The sequence below is a fragment of the Hyaena hyaena genome, unplaced genomic scaffold (assembly GCF_003009895.1).
Source record: "Hyaena hyaena isolate Hyena2069 unplaced genomic scaffold, ASM300989v1 scaffold_21, whole genome shotgun sequence".
NCBI lineage: Eukaryota > Metazoa > Chordata > Mammalia > Carnivora > Hyaenidae > Hyaena > Hyaena hyaena.
Window position 1 is genome coordinate 3,000,792 of NW_024080653.1, and position 21,304 is coordinate 3,022,095.

At 59.6% G+C, this 21,304-nt stretch overlaps 2 protein-coding genes across 2 annotated transcripts; one reads left to right on the forward strand and one right to left on the reverse strand.

The window, feature by feature from the left end:
- Positions 1-301: 301 nt before the first annotated feature.
- On the forward strand, positions 302-3,473 carry LOC120228237. Its single transcript, XM_039226517.1, has 3 exons — positions 302-596; positions 1,420-1,531; positions 2,485-3,473. Exons 2-3 carry the CDS (start codon positions 1,441-1,443, stop codon positions 3,150-3,152), a joined length of 759 nt encoding a protein of 252 aa, XP_039082448.1. The 5' UTR covers positions 302-596; positions 1,420-1,440; the 3' UTR covers positions 3,153-3,473.
- Positions 3,474-12,799: 9,326 nt separating this feature from the next.
- SOCS3 (suppressor of cytokine signaling 3) lies at positions 12,800-16,285 on the reverse strand. Its single transcript, XM_039226614.1, has 2 exons — positions 15,834-16,285; positions 12,800-15,230 (listed from the first exon to the last, which is right to left on the reverse strand). Exon 2 carries the CDS (start codon positions 15,140-15,142, stop codon positions 14,465-14,467), a length of 678 nt encoding a protein of 225 aa, XP_039082545.1. The 5' UTR covers positions 15,143-15,230; positions 15,834-16,285; the 3' UTR covers positions 12,800-14,464.
- Between the last annotated feature and the right edge of the window lie 5,019 nt (positions 16,286-21,304).

Sequence of the window (21,304 nt, forward strand, 5' to 3'; positions counted from 1 at the left end):
GGGCAAGAAAGGCAGGCAAACGGACACACGGGGCCGGGGACCACGCCTAGGTACAAGCACAGGGTGCTGGGAAGAGCCCCCCACAGAGAGGTGGGAGCAGGGGGAGCGGCCGCTGGGGTGGCGGTGGCGGCGGCGGCGGCACGGAGCTATGGAAGAGGGTGCGCGGTGACCACAGCGTCTGGACACACTCTGTCGGTGACCTGACACCAGAGAATGTTCCTGGCCCAGGAGAGGACCTGGGTCTGGCCAGAAAGGGGAGGAGCTGGGCGCGGCCTGGGAGGAAGGTGGGGAGGGAGGAGAGCCCTGCCCTAGGGTGCCCTCTGTCCCGGGCGCGCACCCTGCCGGGAAGCCCTGGGACCACAGCTGCTCGGCGGGCCCGGCCCAGAATAGCCTCCTTTCCGGGCAGGGGTGCCTGGGCCCGCAGCGCCAGCGCCCGAAATAGGGCTCGGCCCGGCCCGGAGGCCCGCGGGCAGCGGCCGGAGGGCGCGGGAGGCCGCCCAGCTCCGGGACGCGGGGACCCGGGGAGAGGGGCGCAGGCCGGGATCCCCGGGCGCGGACATCCGGGCGGGGCAGGGGCCCTGTGGCGGACCGGGGAGGTGGGACAGGGCCGGGGTCCCAAACGTGGGATTCGGGGAGGTGGGGCAGGGGCGTGGGCGGAGGGCGCACCCGGGAGGGGGCCGGGATCTCCGCGCGGGGACCGGCGTCGGGGAGGGGCCGGGACGCGGGCGCGCGACCGACCCCGAGGCGGCGGGGTGGGGCGCTGACCTCGCAGCCGCGGGGAAGCCCGTCGGGGGCCGGCCGCGCTGATGGAAAGGCTGAGGAATGCGCAGCCCGCGGCAGCGCGGCCTGGGCGCCGGTGCGGTCCCTCTCCCTGCACGCGGCGCCTGGAGGAGGGGTTGCCGTGGGCACGGACCTGGGGGCTGGCGGGGAGAGAGGCGAGCAGGTTGGGGGGAGCCCGCGGAGGAGGGGCGGCAGGGCCGGCCTCCAGGGACACCCCTACCCGGGTCTGCACCCTCCTCCCGCCAGGCCTGTGAAGTGTGGGCTTCGCCGTCAGAGGCAGTCCTGGGGCCAAGCAGTCCTGGCCAAACTCTGTGCGCACCTCCCTTTCTGCCCCAGCAGGCTCCACCCCTCACCCCGCCTCCCCTCTCGGCTCCCAGCCTCAGTTTCCTCTCTATTAACCTGTGATTACTCATATCTACCATACAGAGTTGTTACGATTAAGATAGAATAATTATGGAATGTGCCCGGGCTCTATAAATGGGGTCCTCTCTTCTCCCCGGCCCCGTCCTCCTCCGTCAGGCCTGGGATCAGTGAGGCCTTCCCATGTCCCTGTCCTGTCCCCCTGGGCCCGGAGCGGGAGCTGCGGGTGCACCAGCACCCTTGCCAGGGCCCTTTCCCCTCCTCCCTCCCCCACCTCAGGGTTACCTTGGAACGTGCCTCATGCAAGAGGATGGTCCAACTTGTTGTCGGAACCTGCAGGAATCCCAGGCTGGGGTCCAAAAATATTCACGGAGGGCGCAGCCTGGCTGGAGTGAGTCAGCCTCTCCTGAACATCATTTGCTGTTTCAGCTGCCCTTTGCAGCTTGGGTCTGGCGGTTGCCAGGACAAGGCAGCCGCTGGAAATCACTGGGAAAGACCAGAGTGTTCTGGGGGGGGAGGGGGGGTAAGAGCCAGCCCAGCGCACCTGGCAAAGAAGGGCCTCTCCATCCCCCTCTTCCCTCCTCGATGGGAAGCCAGCGAGGCTCTGGACCGGGGCACCGTGGTACCCCCTGCGAGGAAGGGCGGGCCTGGCTTACTGTAACTGCCTGGCCGAAAGCCTGATTGTCCTGTGGTCGGGCAGGGCCGGCCAGAGAGGGGCCCTGGCGCAGGAAGGGCTCACCCCATGTGAGAAGGGGAGGGAGGGTGCCACTCTTTTCCCAGGGAGAGTTCGTAGACCGGGGCGTGGGCTGCTTGGAAGATCACCCTTCCTCCCCCAAGCAGGCCAGGCCGCTACAGAAGTGCCAGATTATTTGTAAGAGATCGAGTGTGTTCAAGGGCTCAGCCCCTTTTCAGGAGCATCAGGGCAGCCAGCGTTGACCTGGCACTCCCTGCGTACTGGGCAATGCGGGTGTTCACTTACTGAACCATCACAGCAGCCCTAGGAAGCGGAGACGGTTAATATCCCCATTGTACAGATGGGAAGCCTGCCTAGGTCTCCTAGCGACGAGGGGGCAAAGTGAACGGGGATGAAAGTTTCAGCTCCTAATCCCTACTCTCTGTCCTCCGGAGTGTGTGGGAATCGGAGCAGATGCCCCCCCCACACACACCCGGGCAGGTGCCTGAGCCCCTCCCCCACTCACCACCTGCCCGGCACTCAGCTGACTTCCTGTCCCGGGAAGAGCAGCTGCGGGTGCCCTGGGGCAGGGCGGTCCCCTTCCTGTGATGGGGTTCAGGTAGGAACACAACCTCGTGCCTTCTTGGCATCCTCCCGCTCTCCTTTCCCAGGTTCTAGAAGTCAGACCCGGGTGCTCCAGAGAGCCTGTCAGAGCCAGAGGTCTGCCCAGAGACCTCAGCTGCAGGTGAAGGGCAGCAGCGTGGGCAGAGAGAAGGGGCCGTGGAAGACCGAGAACCTGACCTTAAGCTCTCAAGGAGCACCCGGAGGCTTCCCCCATCCCGCCTCCTCTCTGACCACAGCGAAGATGCAGATGAAAGCCCACATCCAGTCCCCAGCTGTCCCCAGCCTGGGTGTTTGGATTCAACAGGGACATCTGAGGGACGGAGACTGCTGTGTGCCCGTGGCCACCTCACTGTCAGGAACCCAGGGCGTTGCAAAGAGCTGGCTGTCGGGCATCCCCTGGACTTTTCCCTGGGTAACAATGCCAAGGAGCTGGGGTACTGGCCAGATTTCCCACGCCTGGCCCTGGGGCTCCTCCTGCCCCACCCCCCTCGCCTTGACCATGGAGGCTCCGAATAAGCTTTCTAGAGGATGTTCTTTCTTGTGTGAGGGGTCATCTGAGGTTGCTAAGACAGAGCTCTTCACCAGAGAAATGCAGGAAGCATCTCTGCAGCTAAATGAGGCAATGTCTGTGGGGGACTCGGCCGTGCCAGGCGGGCTCTGGCCACGTGCCCCCTCCCTGAGAGACACTGCCCTTGGCCATGCAGTCCTTGGCTAGACCCACTACTGGGCTTCATCCGTGGGCACCTCTTCAGTCTGTCCTCTGCTCAAGGTGTCCTTAACAGAGCCTAAAGGGACGTTCTGCTCGTCCCTACGCCCCAAGAGCAAAGAAGGACACCTTTCTCAGGCTCTTCCTGAAAGATTCAAGGAAAAAAAGAAAAAAAAAGTTCCTAATCTGAGATCCTGCAGAACCAACCCCCCCCCCCCCAGAACTGGCTTGAATCGTGTCTCCAAAATTCTTGTCCACATGGAACTTGTGCATGTGACCTAATTCGGAAATCGGGTCTTTGCAGATGTAATTAGTTACGATGAGGTCATGCTGGATGAGTTTGGGCCCCGATCCAATGACTGGTGTCCTTAGAAGAAGAGGGGGTTTGGACACAGACACACAGAGAAGAAGGCCACGTGAAGACAGAGGCAGAGACGGAGTGACGCATCCATTAGCCCAGGACTGGCAAGGACCTGCTGGCAGCCACCAAAGCTGGGAAGTGCAGGAGAATCCCCCCCACCGCCCCCAGACTCCAGAGGGAGTGCAGTCCCAGGAACACCTTGACTTTGGACTTCTGACCTCCAGAACCGCGAGGAAGTCCATTTGTTTTAAACTTCCCAGTGCGCGGTCCTTTGCTACGGCGACTCCGCGGGAAGGTCGTACAACCACCAAAAGCCAGACGGAGGGCAGTTGAGGAAAACAAGAAGGAAATGGAGCAGACGCACAAAGCAAAAGCTGGAAGAGACCAAGGAGGAGACGGGAAGAAGTGCTCCCTCCGCGTCTTCCTCCCTCTCTCTGGGGACAGGAAACCACAGAGCCGGTGGCCCCGCCACTTTCCTCCAGGCGGGAGTGCGTGGGGCTGGATGTTGGGTGAACTGGACATGTTCAGATCTTGCTGATCCCAGGGAGCCCCTGCTAGTAAAAATAAAGCTTTGACTTGGCCTTGTATGAGCGGGCGTTGTTGAGATCCTCCATGGAGAGATTAGCAACCAAGGCAAGGCCATGAGGTGCTCGCCCAAAGTCCTTTGCCAGGAAGCAGTGATGGGGGCACACACCCAGCTTCCTCCCCTACAGCCCGCGCTCTGCCCTCTACCAGTCCGGGAGTGGGGGGTGGGGCAGCTCCCATGCCAGTAACCTCAGTGGGGTTAGCAGGTCCTGGCCGTGGCCAGGGACCCCAGCTCTGTTCCTGGTTAGCTGATGGTTTGGGGCGAGTCACAGTACCAGCTATTTGGCCGTTCCTTCCACGAAATAACTGGGGACAATCCTAGGACCTCAGTCATAGAGTTCCTGGAGAATTAACCGTTCACGTTTCAAGTGCTTAGACTAGAGCTTGGCGCACTGGCGACTTGACGGTGTTTGTGAAATGAATACAAGACGCTGGTGGGGGTACTCTTTGTCCAGGGGCAGGGCCAAGGGGAGCGCTGTGGGACCGTGAACCTGTCTTATTCTTACTCCACAGGCCAGCGGTCCTGGTCTGTTTCCCACAGAACCCTCCAGAGACTAGCCAGAAGGGCCCCTGAGACGGGGGAGCAGACCTCCACCCTCATCCTGGGCAGGCTGGTTCCGTGACTTGAATCCTCCCGGCCTCACAGGCTGGGGACACCTTTGGATCCTGGGCCAGGCCTGCTTTCTCCTCCCAGAGAAGAGCTGGGACCCCGGCCAGCAGCTTCGCCCTGAGTCCTGGTCAGTCGCCTCCTGGTTAGCTGTATCGGTGACGGTGGGGACCAGGCCTGGGGTGATGACTCACTGTCACACATGGGCCCATGGAAAGATAACACAGTGCACCTCCGAGGGGTGGTACCATGTGCTGCATTTATAGACGGAGGGAGCTCAGCACGTGCATGCCGCACGGTGTCCACCCTGTGCACGTCCAGGAAGTCGTCCCGTCATCTGTGACCCCTTCCCCGCCTGTCCCTTGGGGGTCTGCAGCCTCTACGGGGCATCTGGCCCTTTTCAGTGGCTCTGGTCCAAATCTCTCTCCGCCCAGCCCGGTGACCCCAGGGCCTGCGGACTCTGCCTGGGTTGAGGCCCCTCCCCTTTGACACTCAAGACCGACCAGCTCAGTCCTCAGCCTGCTGTGGGCACAAAGTCTCTTGCTGCAGCTGGGCCCCTTGGCTGACCTTCTCAGCTCCTTCTCTTAGACGGGAGAGGTCTGGCAGCCTGCCCACGGGCCGGCGGGCTGTTCTCCTGGGCTCCTCCCTCCACTCCAGGGCTCTGGCTGGAGCCTGGTCAGGGTCCTTGCTGAGTTCCCGGCCAAACCCCGGAGTGATGGCCACGAGGAGTCCAGCGGGGAAGCCCCAGTGTGCAGGGCAGAATGCCACAGCCGTTGACTGCCCCCCCCCCCACCAGGCAAAGCCGGTGGGTCTCCAAGCATCCTCTCCTGGGTAGCCTTCCTGCCAGACCCTCTTGCCCACTTTCTCCAGGAGCCGAGGAGCACCGCACGGAACAGCTGGAGGAGCACTCCCTCCCAGCGCCGGCTTCCTCTCCCTCCAGCCTCCTTTCCACAGGGTTCTGTAACAGAAAAAGTTACACAGAGGTCATCTCATCTATTTCCCTAGCTTCCAGGAAGAAGAGTTCAGGGTAATATTGGGGTTCTCCGAGGCTTCGAGCAAAATCTTGCACATTGGGTTGGCCACAGGTCTTGCCGGAATTTCCTTGGGAATTCTATGAGCATTGGGCGCGCCCATCTGAGGCTTTTGCCTATTGGGAGATGGAAGGTTCTGGTGCTCCCCGCGACCAGGCAAGTTCTCATCATCAAGAATGACGGCCCCAGGACTGTCTCCCAGGGCTGAGCTGGCCTGTGTGGACTCAGCGGCCATTTGAATCCCCTGGGGAGCCTTCACAGCCGCTGCTAGATGGAGGTCCTGGGTGGTGGGGGCTCTCACACACAGATGCTGGCAGTTGTGGGAAGGGCACTGGACCCAAAGACCAGTGATCTATGTTCTAAGTCTGCTTCTACCACTAATTATCTGTGCGATCTGAGGCGGGTCTAAATCCCCTCTACACCTCGATTTGCTCATCTGGAAAACGCAATCGATTTCATTTTACCTGCCTCACTTGCATCAGAGGCATGTAGGGAATGTGGAACGATACCATGTACCAGGATGCATTGAGAAGAACAGACTGTTTAACAGAACAGAATGTTTATGCAAACATAGGGCACTAAAAATAAAAGATGCCTGTTTGCATCCCAAAGTAAAAGTTGTGGGTGACAGTATTGTAATGACTTCTGAAACCCCATTATTTAAAGACATTTCTTCTTTGGGGGCACCTGGGTGGCTCAGTCTGATGAGCATCTGACTCTTGATTTCGGCTCAGATCATGATCCCAGGGTTGTGGGATCAAGCCCTTTGTTGAGCTCTGTGCTGTACTTGAAGTCGGCTTGGAATTCTCTCTCCCCCCCCTGCCCCGCCCCTCTCCCCAACTCAGACACTCTCTCTCTCCCAAAGGAGAAAAAAAAAAAGACATTTCTTCTTTTGTACAGCAGCCATGGGTCAAGTGCCTGGTGGGTTTCCACTGGGTACCACCTAATCTGCTGGGTTTTGTGAAAAATCTAAAAGAACAGAAGATACAGTGCATTTAATAAATAATCATCGAAGGAATGAATGAGTGAGTTTCTTCCTTCAAAGAGTTCTAGCCCAGTTAGAAGAAACCAAGAAACAATAATACCACATGACCCAGTGATAAATGAGCAGCTGTGGATGCACATATAGCCTGCCTTCCAACGACGGGAGAGAAGTGTCCAGGACTAGGAGTCCAGGAGAGCTTCAGGGAGGAAGTGGGAAAGGGGGCAGTCTCAAAAGAGAGCCACATTAAAAAAAGGGGGGGGGGCGCCTGGGTGGCTCAGTCAGTTAAGTGTCAGACTTCAGCTCAGGTCATGATCTCATGGTTTGTGAGTTCTAGCCCTTCGAGCCCCTTATTGGGCTCTGTGCTGACAGCTCAGAGCCTGGAGCCTGCTTCGGATTCTGTGACTCCCTCTCTCTCTGCCCCTCGCCTGCTCACGCTGTCTCTCTCTCTCAAAAGTAAATAAACATTAAAAAACAAAAACCAAAAGCAAAAGAGAGGGAAAGGGCAGCCTGGGCAGTGGGGTTGGATAATCCCAACACAGCATGACATGGGCTCACAGTGGGGGGGGGGGGGAAGCGTGTGTGCGGTGGGCAGGTGAGGAGACCCCCCTAGTGGAAGGAAGGGTCTCTGGCACGTGGGGTGCAGGGTGTGGGGAGATTACCAGGCTAGGCTTTCCATTCCGTTTAGAAGAAAATGACCAAGGAACCAATATGGATCCTACAGGGATGAGCCATGGGCTGTGTATGTGTGTGACGTAATAAAAGCAGTATTTTTAGAAGATGAATCTGGTGGGGATGTGCCCCATGGGGACATACCAAACCTCTTGAAGTTCCCTAAAGTTTTTTTTCCCTTTTCCGGGCCATTTCCTTGTTTCAGATCATTAGAATGCCCCTCTGTCCCACGCCTGCCTGCTCGGGGAACACCTGCCGTTTTGCCTTAGCTCACGAGTGTCACCTCTTCTGGGAAACCACTGAAGGTCATTTCCTCCTGGGGCCACCAGCTGTAGGCTGTATAACATTTTATTTTTACACCTATTCCTTTTTAGGATACTTCTTGGTTTTCACCTCTGGTTCCCCTTTCAGACTGTAAGCCTCTTGATGACTGAATGCTTCTTAGCACTGATCTCCAGCATTCGTCACGGTGCCCAGAAGGGGGTTCCTATCGCCACCGGGATCACCTGGAGGGTGGTTTTTGTTGTTGGTTTGGAGCATTGTTAAGGCCAGGGTCATGTCCTGTTGCTGTACCCTAAAATTCAGAAACACTGCAGCCCCCCCATCACACAACTTCAGGGGACACCATCCACAAAGATCATATTGCGAACAGCGCCCCCTGCGGTTGTCCGGTGCAGTGCCCTCCTGACGGACCAGGTGTTCTATTCCGTGCCTTCACCTTTAACATCTGCGCGCTGCAGATACCAAATAACGTTTTCTCTGGGAAAGGAAGGTTGGAGATTTGGGGGAAGGGAGGTGAAGCAGAGGAAACATTTCCTTGTGTAACGTAAGTAACAAGCTAGCATTCTGGCTGTTTTCTTTTTCTGTAAATCTAGCTTTTCAAACCTTCTCCTAAAGCTGGGCCCGATTATTGCAAGGAATGGCCACAGTGATGGTTTAACCAGGGTAACATGAGGTTTTTAGCATTCAGAGCCCCGGCTTCAGAAGTCAGCCTGCAGCTGCTGCTGAGTCTCTGCAATGCAGCCTTCCAGGCCGCTGCTGTTGCTTAAGGGTATGCTGTAATGCAGAGCACTCAGGAGTGGGAAGTCCAGAGTTCTCCCCGCTTCTGGGAACAGCCCCCCATCCCCCTCCCTGCACCAGCTTCCACAGGCCGTCCTCATGACAGTGGGTCAGGCTCACCCAAGGATTTCACAAATGCCTGGCCTGTTCCCAGCACAGTACAGCTGGGAGGGCTCAGCCTTGGGGGGAAGGAACACCGCACTCCTCCCCTGTGGGGCCCCCTGTTCTCAGGCCCAGGGCTCAGGAGCTGGAGCCCAGGAGAGGGAAGGGCTGCACTTGCCTGCGCTTGCCGGGGTGCGGGCCGTGAACCCAGGCTTTCCCTCCCTGTTGATTTCCCAGATGAGCTTAGTCAGGGTTCAAGAAGGAAATTCCCTGTCCCAGGAAGAGAGAAGGATCTGGGCTTGTCTTCCCGGAAGGCGGCAACGAAATGGTCAGAGAGTCACCTGGAGAGCTGTTGAGGATTCAGATTCCGGGTCTATCCTCAGGCCTTCTGATTCAGAAGAGCTGAGGTTGGAGTCTGGGAGTTAGCAATTTCATCCGCTCCCTGGGGAGCTGGCCGCAGGCAGTTCCGCACTTTGGGGGGCGGTGTGTGTGAAGAGTGTTGAGCTGACAGAGCCCTGGGCTCTTGCTCTCTCTCTAATCCTCTAATCGACCACATGACCCTGGAAGAACTGCCCTTGTGTTCCAGGCCTCAGTTTCTCCATCTCTGAAATGGGTGTGTTCTGGCGATCAAGTGGCCTGGTTTGTTGGACGTTCAGGGCTGAACTGAACGTTCAGGCTGCTGGGCAAACCAGGACTAGCTGGTCACCCTACCTGAGGGCGACACAGGATGTGGGATGTGCCGCCTACTGGAAATATGACTCGAAGATGCATCTTGGCAATACGAGTAGCCTAGTAGCCGTCTGTATTTATTTTATTTACATATTTACTAGTTCATTGTCTGTCACCCCCGCTAAATCTCAGGAGAGCAGGACAATCAGGGCCTTGTCTCCTTCTGCGCTCAATCCTCTGACACACAGGATGTATTCAATAGATATTTGGGGAGTGAAAGAATGAATGAAGGACAGGAGCACAGGCTGGGGGCCTCCAAGGACGGGATCCCTGGACAGAAGGAGTGTGCGTTGGGGGGCGGAGGGAGGGGGCTCGCCAGCCTGGAGGGGGAGATTCGGTTCCCCAGGGAGGAGGGAACTTGGCCAGGAAAGAGCCAGCGCTTTCTGAGCAGCTCCCCCCGCAGGGGTCAGTGACCCCCAGTGACGAAGCCTGCCTCCCTCCCGCAGGAGCCCCGGGCGCGCCGGTCCACCCTCTCTCCTCCCCCTCCAGCCCCCCACCCCAGGGAGGTGCGCCTGGCAGCCTCCCCGTCGAATTTCCTGGCACTGGGCTGAGAATAAACAGCGCCGCGCGCCCGTAATCCCGTTGCCACGGCGACCGCGCTCCGCGGGGCGGGGGCGTGGCGGGGGCGGGGCCTGCCCTCCGCGCGCGAGCGCGGCTGGGCGCGGCGGCGGCGGCGGCGGCGGCGCGGGCCCGGGAGGTGCCACCCGCCGGGCTGAGCGCGGACATTCTTCGCATAGCTCCGCCAGGGCTCCCGCGGCGTCCGGGAAGTGACTCTTCCGGGCAGGGGCCGGCCTGGGAGCGACGCGCGCGCCCGCCCGTCCGCGCGGGAGGGGGCGGGGCGCGGCGCGGGAAGGTGCGCCCGGGGCCTGCTCTTCCCAGCCTCGGCCTGGGTCCCCCCGCTCCGCCCCCGGCCGCGTCGACCCCCACCCCGCAGCCCTCTGTCCCTGCTCAGGCTCCGTCTGTGACGCTCTCTCCCCGGGCCTGGTACCCCGGCGGTGCCTCCCCCGCCCCCAAAGCTGCCTTCCTGGTTCCTTAGACTAGGGCCGAACGTGCAGGCTCTTCCCCAGCTCCTGCTCCCCTGTCTGTGGCCTCCCTGGCTCCCTCCCCCCAGAGCAGGCCTTAGATTTCCCATTCCTGGCTCTGGCTCACCCGGAGGCCTGCCCAAAAACAGCACCACCGGAGAGGATAGGGCCTCTTGGGGGTGGATTCTCAACAACACCAGACGCAGTGGAATAGGGCACGGGGCCTGGAAGCAGCACCCTCTCCCCTTTCTGTTGGCCGGGGACCCCCAGCCTCGCTCTTCTTAACCCCCCCCCCCCAAGGCATGGGTGTCTGATCAGGCTTCTTAGCAAATCTGGAAACCAGGCTGAGTCCTCATCTGGTTGTCAGGACGGAGTCCCCCACCCCCCCTTAAGTCCTGGTTTGGGGGGAGGGGTCTGTTCCCCAAAGGACTGTAAAGTACAGACAGATTTATGCAACAGAAGGTAGGGTGAGGAGGGAAAACAGGAGGGAGCGCTGGGGAGCAGAGTGATCTTAGGAAGAGACTCTTGCTGTTGCCACTCGTTTGCTGTGTGAATTTTAGCAAATTGCTTTCCTTCTCTGGGACTCCGGTTGTCTGCAAAAGTAGAGGGTTGGTCCAGCCCCGTGGTCTGAAAATGGGGAGACAGAAAGAAGTGTGGGGGGAACGAGGTGGGGGAGGAGAGGGAATCAAGGGAATAAGGGTCAGGGGTCTTTCTTCCTGCCTCTGAGTTCGACCTGCCAAGGGGGGGAGGGGCGGGAAGAGAGGAACCTCCCCTTGGGCCAGAGAAGATCAAGCCCTTTGGTTAGAGCCCTGTCAACGCTGGAGACCCTGGCAAAACAGCGCCTGAACAGGGAAGAGCCGGCCAGGAGTTTCCCAGGCTCCCCTCCTCCTGGGATGAGCCAGGCCGCACTGGGTCCCCTCGCCTGACCTCATGCTCTAGGAAGGTGACCTTACCTGGGTCTGCGTTCCCAGTTCTGGAAAATGGCAGTCTCTCTGGAGTGGTTCCGACATGCTCTGTCCACTCCGTCGTCTCTAGCCTGGCCCTTCCTTGTCACTTTACATCATTACACTATTTTTTAAAATGTTTTAGTTATTTCTGAGAGAGAGACCGCGTGAGCAGGGGAGGGTCAGAGAGAGAGGGAGATACACAATCCACAGCAGGCTCCAGGCTCTGAGCTGGCTGTCAGCACAGAGCCCGATGCGGGGCTCAAACCCACAACCGTGTTATCATGACCTGACCCGAAGTCGGAAACTTAACCGACTGAGCCACCCAGGCACCCCTACATCATTACACTATTTCACCCCCAAAGTCTAGGAAATGGGAAAGAAAAACGACTTTATTTACTCTCAGTTGCCTTTTGGATACTGATTCCCCGAGCAGCTTATAGAGGGCCCAGGGAGGGGGCAGGGCCTGGGAAGAGGCCTCTGGTGTTTGTTTCAGGCGTCTGAGGCTTGGAGGAAGGGATGGGGCCCCCTGACTTGGGGATAACACTCATCTCTCCAGCTGTCAGGTCTGGGGCTTGGGGGGAGGAAGCATGGGAGGAAAATGTCATGGAGAAAGTGTGTGTGTGTGTTTGGCAACAACCCTAAGGCTGAGACCCCAGAGCAGGGGTCCTCACCCCTGGCTTTGCAGGGGGATGCACCGACGGGCAGCCCTGGGCACATACTTAGTGCTTAGGGAGGCAGAGAGAGTTCACGCTCCCAGGTTCCAATCCTGTGTTTTTCCCACATTCCCAAGTGGTGTGTCCTTGGGCAGGTTGCTTAACCTCCGTGAACCTGAGTGGCTGCCCCACTCAGTGGACAAATATTGACTGAGCCCTGCTCTAGGCCTCAGAAGTGACCAGCGCAAGCCCCCAGCTCTCGTGGAGCCCACAGTTGCTTCTGAGAATACAGAGGTGATTAAGACCTGCCCTGCGGGGCTGGGAGGGTTAACCCAGATAGCCTCTAAGTGCCCAGAGGGTGGGAGTGACTGAAAACAGGCAAATAGATGCGCACTGTCATTGGGAGGGCCGGTGGGTTCATTGGTCAGGCCGCGTCTCCCAGGAATGGAGTGCCCACCCCTCCCCCACCTCCCAGGAACCTGGCTGTGCTGAGGTCACGGGTCACCGCCAGGACCCCGGCGCCTGGGCGCCTGGGCTTTCTTTCTCGGAACACCTCCCAGCCAAGGAGCAGAGCGCTTCTAATAGCCTGGAGCCTCTAAAAGCTTTGACCACAGCTCAGCTTACTCCCTGCAAACCCTTTGAAGCGCTTCCTTCGAACTTGCTTTGCATATTCTGGTCAGATCTGAATCAGACTAGCAGGAATTACCCCTCTCGGTACAGTCTAGGTGGCTGCCTTAGCTTGTCAGTGACGTGGTGAAGATGAACTTGATTCCAGCGCGAGGAGCGCCCGGGGAAGCAAGGGGGCAGAGCGCGCACCTCACCCCCCTCCCTCCCCTCGGACGCCGCGTGGGTGTGGGTGAAAGAGAAAGCAAGGCAGAGCAGGGGCGGGGAAAAGGCTCCAGTCGGTTTTCATTAAAAAATAGTGCTCTTTATTATAAATTACTGAAATGTTTCTTTTTTGAATATAAATATAAATATGTGCAAAGTTTGACTTGGATTGGTATTTTGTTGAGTTCTTCAAGCATCTCCTAACAGCCTCGAAGGCCTGAGTGGGGGAGGGGAGAGGACTGGAGGTGGAATCTTTATAAAAGACAGAGTGATTGAGGCAGATTGTAAACATTATTAAAAAACATAAACAAAATAACAGGAAAAAAAAAAACACCCCAACGCACGGCTGCCGCATCCAGCCCAATACCTGACACAGAAAACTTTTGTGTTTGTTCAGTTTTCCCCGAAAAAGAACAGTTCCAGATCATTCCACCGCTGCTACATTCCTGTAAGTTTTCACTGATCAGTGCTATTACAGAGCGGGAGCAGCTGGGGTGACAGAGGGGCCCCAGTCTCTCAATGACTTCCTGCCTGTGCCCTCGCCCCCACCCCCAGGTGAGGGCTGTGCAGGGCCTGGTGGGGGATGGGGAGGCTGTGGGACTTGGAGGCTCCAGGCACCCTGAGGCACCTGTGACTGGCCAATACCAAACGGGCTCGCCTTCTTCCAGGGCTCCGCTGGAAGGCTGGGCGGCGTGGATCTCCACCCCCACCCCCATCTCCGCCAGCCGCTCCCCCCAGGCTGAGTGGCCAGCAGCTTGCCCGCGGAGAATCCCTTGGCCTCTGCCTGGATAGGCTGAGTGTGTGGCTTACTTTGTGCCGGTCCCTATCCATGGGACAGGGAGCATTTAAGGCAAATCTCCTAGCCAGACAATCAGGAGGCACAAAGTAGAATCCCTCATCTCCTTGGTGGGAGATCCGGGGTCAAAGATGGCTATGTCCTCCATCCTCCCAACAGCTCCCAGGTACAGCACGGGTGCTGGAAAGACCTGCCCAGCCCATGCCTCCCCCCCTCCGAAGGCCACTTCCCCCTTAAAACGAGGGAAGGGCCCTGGGCCCTTGGCCACCCGATGGACTCTGGGACCTGCGTTCCTGGTGGCTGTTCCAGAGAGGGAGACAGAGTAGCCCCCTTCAGGTCACCCCTTGACCTTAACCCCTGCCCCCGCGGACCGGGGGGAGGAGAGGGGGAGGAGCATGCAGCCGCCCTCCTCACCTGGGGCGGACAGTGGGAGTGGCCACTTCCGAGGCCAGCCTGCAGCCCTGAGGCCCCTGGGGGCGCCCTCTTCTCCACCCTCTTCCAGGCCGGAGACCTGCTCAGGTTTAAAGCTATGTTTTAAACCAAATCAAAGAGCAAACAAGTTCCGATGGAAAGTTTGAAGACTCCCGGGCAGTTCTCACGAGTTCAACGCTCCTGCGGTGTCCCCTGTTTGGAAATGCAGGGGGAGTCGAGGAAGCGAAGAGGAGAGGAGAATCCACTGCTGCCTGTCGTCGCTGTCCCTACCGGGCCATCGGGCTCCACGGGAGACGCTGGAGTGGGGGCGGGGCGCTCAGGCGGCGCTCCCCCTTCCCGCAGACACATTCCAGGTCCCCGTTCTGCAGGGGGGGGAGGGGGGGCCGAAGGGAGGGGCCTGTCCCCGCTCCCCCGGCTCCCCCCGGAGCTGCAGGACTCTCACGGCAGCATTCTTGTGCTTGTGCCACGGAGGAGAGGGCGCCCGGGCTCCTCGCCCGACCCCTGCCCTTTGCTCTTTAAAGCGGGGCATCATACTGGTCCAGGAATTCCCGAATGGGCCCGGGCAGCTGGGTGACTTTCTCGTAGGAGTCCAGGTGCCCATTGACGGTCTTCCGGCAGAGATGCTGGAGAGTGGCCACGTTGGAGGAGAGGGGCCGGCTCAACACCAGGGGGATCTTCTCGCCCCCGGAGTAGATGTAATAGGCTCTCCTGGGGGGGTTCCCCGCGAGCGGCTGGGCCGGCGGCTGCTCGGGCACCTCGGAGGAGGGCTCGGTGGGTGGCGGGGGGAAGGAGGGGGCGCCGGGGGGCGGCATGTAGTGGTGCACCAGCTTGAGCACGCAGTCGAAGCGGGGCACCGGCTGCGTGCTCCGGGGGTCGCTCTGCAGCGAGAAGCTGCCCCCCTCGCACTGGATGCGCAGGTTCTTGGTCCCCGACTGGGTCTTGACGCTGAGCGTGAAGAAGTGGCGCTGGTCCGAGCTGTCGCGGATGAGGAAGGTGCCGGCGGGCTCGGCGCTGAGCAGCAGGTTCGCCTCGCCGCCGGTCACGGCGCTCCAGTAGAAGCCGCTCTCCTGCAGCTTGCGCACCGCGTTCACCACCAGCTGGTACTCGCTCTTGGAACTGAAGGTCTTGAGGCGCAGGCTGGTGTCCAGGGGGCGGCTCATCCCGGCGGCGGGAAACTTGCTGTGGGTGACCATGGCGCACGGAGCCAGCGTGGATCTGCGCGGTGGCGGCTGCAGCTGCTCGGCGGCCTCCGCACAGCGGCCGCTACCGCATCCCGGGGGGCTGCGGGGAGGAAGGGGCGCGCCGCGTGAGTGCCCGGAACCGTCCAGCGCGCCCGGCCCGCCCCGGCTCCCCAGCCTCCTCCGAGCGGCCCCGGCGCCCCCTGTGCCCCCGTCTGAGCCCTTCTCTCACCCCCCACCCCCCGTGCCCGGGCCCCCCGCGGAGCCCGCCCAGCCCCCGCCCCCGTCCCCGCCGGCGAGGTGGCCCCAGGCAGCCCCTTCCCCGGCCACGCACTGGGGGAGCGCCGAGTGGGAAACTCGGGCGCGGAAGTTGGGTTTCCAGGAGCATGGCCGGGGTGGGGAGCGGGAGAAGGGCCCCCGGGACGCTCTGGGCGCCGCTCGGTCCGGTGGCCCCGAGCGGCGGGGACGGAGGGAGAAATCTGAGGCATAGGGGGGGGGAGGGAGGGGACTGGGGGAGCCCGAGGGCGCAGCCTGGGTCTTCCGGGAACCTGGGATCTCCGGCTTCCATCCGCTCTGCCCCCTACCTCGTCCCCTCCCTGCCGGGAATGACCCGGGAAGGGGAGGGGAAACCGGGAAAAGCTCCTGGGACTAGCGAGCCGCCCCCCCGCCCCCCCGCCCCGCTCCACGCCGCGCCCCTCCTTCCTACCTGGTCCCGAAACGAAGTCTCCGGCCTTGGGGCTGCGCCTCCTACGGTCCCCAAGGCGAGGCGGCAGCGCGGCGAGCAGCGGCGGCCCGCGCTGCGCCCAGATGTTGGCGGCGGTGAAGTCCACAAAGGGGCCTCGCGCGCGAGTCCCTCGGGCTTCGCTGGGGCGCCCGCCCTGCCCCCTGCGCGCCCCCGGGCCGGCCGGCGGGGACGAGGCGAGGGGCCGCGGCGGGAGCTGGGCCGGAGCGGCGGCGGCGGCGGCGGCGGCGCGGGAGTGTGAGTCGGAGCCGCCGCCGAGGCCGCGCTCGCGGGTATATACGCGGACGCTGCGCCCCGCCCCCCGATTCCTGGAACTGCGCGGCCGGCCTTCTTGTAATGTTTAGTCACTACTCGCAGCAATGAAAGGCTGCGCGGAGGGCGAAGGAGGGGCCGCGGGCGGCCGAGGGCGGGCCGCGAGCGGGGCCGGGACCGGCCGAGATGCGCGCACAGACAAAGCGCGGCGCGAGGCGGCCCGGGCGGCCGGCGGGCGCGGCGCCAGCCCCGGCGGCGCGTTCCTGGCAGCGGCCCCTCCCCCCGCGCGCTCCGCCCCCAACTTCTCATTCACACTTTCCCCCCTCCCTTCTAAGAAGGCAGGTTTCTGGCAGAGGCGGGGGCCCCCGCTCCGGGAGCGCGGGCAGTTCCAGGAGGCCGAGCGGGAGAGGCTCCCGGCTCCCCTTCCCCTCCTCTCGGACCGCGCGGGGACACCCCCTCGCCCCCTCCCGGGCCCGCCCCGAGGTCCCGATCGCGGCCCCAGGAGGCCCGGGCCTGCCGCGAGGGAACAGGGGACACCCCAAAGCCGGGCGGCGAGACTGCGGCGGGGCCTGGGGACTGAAGTGGGAAGGTGGGGGGACGTGCGGGCATGTCCCCGAGGGGACGCCCGGAGTCCCAGGGATGCGGGGGACGCGGCTGCGTGGCCCACTGCCAGGTCCCAACCGGCGCTGACAGGAGCGCCGCCTCCCGCCACCAGCAAGCCAGACACAAACAAACAAGAACCGCTTTCACACATCTGGGGCTCCGACTTTTTTGGGGGTGCGGCGTGGGTCCTGCCAGGTGCTCTCCCGGGCCGGACTGGCCCGAGGGCGAGCAACGGCCCCACCCCGCGCCCGCGTCCGCTAGAGGGCGCCCTGGGGTCTCGTAGCGGGAGTGGAGTAGGGAGCCCCGAGGAAACGAGGGGGCTGTGTGCGCGGAGGGGGCGAGGGACCCTCCCGGGGCCGGAGGGGAAGTCTCATGGCAGTCTGGAATGAGAGCTGCGGATAGAAGGCCGGCAGGGGAGGGTTTCCAGAAAACGGTTTTCAGACGTTCAGCCCACGTCCAGCACCGCCAAGAATGCGTCCCCTCCTTTACCTCTGAGTGCGTGCGTGTGTGTGCGTGTGCGTGTGCGTGTGCGTGCGTGTGTGTGTGTCATCTCTCTTCAGGGGTGAGGAGATGATGGGGGTGAACCGTGGATTTGCTCTTGGTCACGCTGGCATGAATGTGGGTGGTTTGGGCTCACCCGGGCCAGCTGTGTGAAGATTGGAAAATGTTGCAATCTGTTCCCAAATGGGCAGTAGGAAGCTGGAGACTCCTAAGGGCGAGTGAGCGGGGGAGGGGCAGAGAGAGAGGGGCAGACACAGAATCCGAGGCAGCTCCAGGCTCCGAGTCGTCAGCACGGCGCCCGACGGGGGGCTCAAACTCCCAAACCGTGAGATCAAGACTTGAGCCCAAGTCAGACACTTAACCCACTGAGCCACTCAGGCGCCCCTGAGATCCAGTTTGAGTGCCACCTAAACGGTCACCTCTCAGGACATGGGTGCTTTGGGCCATGCCCCCTTTCCGGATGCCACCCTACCGAAGATTATGAGTCAGAAAGGAACGGGGAGATGCTAACAACAGGCATCTTGGGAATCTAGAAGACAAAGGCCTGGCCCTTTGCTTCTCCAGGAGAGAACAGGCACCTGGCTGCCTTTGCCACTGTGTCTTCAGTCTGTGGGGGGACTAAGTGAGATTTGAGCAGGACACCCAGCCTCCCTGCGATTCCGTTTGCCGCGTATAAAACAAGAACAGTAACCTCTTCCCCATCAGAGAGCTGAGCATTACAAGAGATTCTGCACATCAAAGTGTGCTAGGAATGCAAGTAACTCAGTCTCATTCTTCCTCAGCTTCTAGGAGGAGACAGTCCTTTTTTTTTTAAGTTCTATTTTTGTTTAAGTAATCTCTACCCCCAAGGTTGGGCTTGAACTCACAACCCCAAGATCAATAGTCCCATGGTCCTCTGACTGAGCCAGCCAGGCACCCCAAGGAGGAAGTCTTCTTGTTATTTCTAGTTACTTCTGCAGAGGGGGGAGTGATTTATTCACCACGTTTCACAGATATTGGGCTCTGTGCACCAGGCATTGTGCTAAGTATTGAAATATAATAATGAATAAGACTGGGTCTTTGCCCTCAAGATGCTTGTGGGCTAATGAAATGGATTCTCCTCCTCTCTGTAATCAGGGGTTCATTCTTTTTCTCGTTCAGGAAAAGGAGAAGAGAGGGCTGCACCATGACCGTACACTTCTGTGCTGAGCCCGTGAAGGACAAGGAAGACTCACAAGGAATAACCCTGGAGTTAATGGATGAGAAAGTGCTTTGTAAATTATAATGGTCTGACACAAGTCAGGTCCATTCATCCAGTTCACAAACCTTCATTGAGTGCCTGCGTTTGCCAGGCACGGAGCGGAGTGCTGGGAAGACAGAGTGCTGGGTAAATCCTGCAGGGAGACAGGACCGGGGCGCGCCCCCCTCCCCCAGTGAGGGTGATGACGACCTTAGGAGTGACAGTTCATTTTTTAGGTGGGGGAAGGGAAATGTTGAAGGGGGAAAATAAGGAGGACAAAACAGCTCTGGAATTCTGGGAATTCCAGTCTGGTTGGAGAAACTCCTATCTCTCTCTCTTTTTTTTTTTATGTTTTATTTATTTCTAGGAGAGAGAGAGAGACAGCGTGAGCAGGGGAGGGTCAGGGAGAGAGGGAGTCACAGACTGAAACAGGCTCCAGGCTCAGAGCAGGCAGTCAGCACAGAGCCAGACAAAGGGCACGAACACACGAACCGCGAGATCATGACCTAAGCGAAAGTCGGACACTCAACCGACTAAGCCACCCAGGTGCCCCGAAACTCCTATCTCTTAAACAACAGCATGGTCCCCAAATGAGCCTGGGCTCTGCAGAGACTTCCTATCTGCTGCGAGGGTGCCCTGGAGCACAGGGCTGATTGGAAGAGCAGAGAGGAGGGGCAGTGTGCTGGGGGGGCGCGGGGGGAGGGGGGATGGTCCTGAAAGGGGCTATCAGAGCTGGAGAAGGTCAGGGCTTGCAGTGGGAAAGGGGGCTGCGTTCTCTGTGTACTGACTCTGGGGAATAAACTGCTGTCCAGGCTCCACCACCCAGAACTGTACGACTCCTGACAACGTGCTTCCCCAGTTGTGCCTTGGTTTCCTTATTTGTAAAATGGGCTGGTAACAGTACCTACCCCATCGGGTCGGTGTGAGGACTTATACATGACCAAATCTTAGAATGGTGCCTTGCGCATATTCCGTGCTCAGGGCACGTTGGCTCTAATTCTTTTGAAAGCGCTGGGATATCTAGGGAGGGGAGGCACTCCCAAGGCTTGGGCAGTAGGGGGGTGGCCGTGGCCGTGAGGCTTCATGTTTTGGACAGCTATGTATCTCCCTCGTAAGGTGCATTCTGCAAAGCTTCTTGGTCTCAAACGGTTCGGCCAAGTACCAAGGTTCCCGTGGCTTTTTAATACCTCCAGGGTTTGTACGCGTCGAAGGCTCTGTGCTCTGCCACAGCTTCATTGGCAGCCACCAACCCATTGACATCTCTTGAGGCTCCAGGCCATCTCCAGAATGTTCCCCGGGCCTGGGTCTTTGCATGTTCACTTCCTTCCTTCCAGGCGGAACTGCCTTCCACACCTTGGCTGGTTTCTCCTTTTCCTTTAAGACTTAGTGGAAACTCAGGTTAAACGTACAGGTAGCTCTTTCCACGTTGACCAACGTTCCCTGACTACTGATCCAGTGGAAACCCGCAGGAAATAGACTGTGTTTGTTTTTTCCAAACCTGGTACATAGAAAGTGCTCAATGAATTTTTTTTTTAAGTTTATTTATTTATTTTGAGAGAGAAAGAGAGAGAGTGCGCGCAAGCAGGGGAAGAACAGAGAGAGGAGGAGTAAGAATCCCAAGCAGGCTTTGCCTAGTGCGGGGCTCGAACTCCCAAACCGTGAGATCATGACCTGAGCTGAAGTCAAGAGTCAGACGCTTAACTGACTGAGCCACCCGGGGGGCCCCTGAATCTTTTTTTTTTTTTTTAAGTTTGTTTATTTTGAGAGAGAGATGGTGGGGGGAGGAGGGGCAGAGAGAGAGGATCTCAAGCAGGCTCTGCACTGTCAGCACAGAGCCCAACGCAGAGCTCGACCTCGTGAACCTTGTGAACCAGGAGATCATGATCTAAGTGGAAAAGAGTTCTGATGCTTAACCCACTGAGCCACCCAGGCGCCCCTCAGTGAATCTTCAAATAAGAGATTGTGTTGACTCCTGCTTTCCCATCATTTTTAGAAACCACTGACTGCTTACGTCTAGAGTAGCTTGTGGTTTCTTCCTACAGGGCTCAGGGGCATCCGTGGGATAGAGGGTGTGGAAGCCCCATGTGCATTTGGTGGAGATGATCAGGCCTGCTAATCCAAAGGTAAATGGAGAGTGACTACCCAAACTTTGCTGGGAAAGTGGGGAAGGAGGCATTGGGCCGACCCAGGGCACATCCCCAGGGACCCTCTTCCTGGCAAGAGAGACGCCCAAACCAGAGTCCCCCAAGGCTGACCCAGGGTGACCCAGGGGAGTGCCACTTACTTTCCCTGCTTCCCCGGGGTGGGGGGGGGGGGAGCTCTGCGGAGAAAAACTCATCTAGGGAAGAAAAGCCCCTCTGCCCCACCCGCTAGTCATCCTGGCCAAGGGATTTAGGAGACTCCTGCCTTCTAATCTCTCCCTTTGCAGAATTTCTACGAAGTCAGAATCCCATTTCCAGGCAAAGGTGCTTGGTCATAAAGATAATACAGATTCATTCATGATGGAGGGGAAGTACACAGTGGTTTCAGCTGCCTGTGGCACTGCGCCACTTACTCAGGGGCAGTGACAGATGATGAGCTCTCGCCCAAACCTCGCAGATAGGAACCCTGGCGCCTGTGGGGTGGTCGTGGGAAGCTATGGCCTGGTCTGGGGAACACAAGGTCCCATACTTGCCTCGATGATCTTCCTGTCTTCTGGCCAGCCTGGGGGCGGGCCCTAAGGTTGCCATTGTTTGGAGGCAACATTGGCAGCCAGATGGGCTAGGAGACTGGCCTCAGACCACAGAGTTGCTCAACGCCAGGCCCTCGGCCGGCCTCCCTCTGTCTTTAAGACTGGTGGCCTTTCTGTGGCACAAGAAGG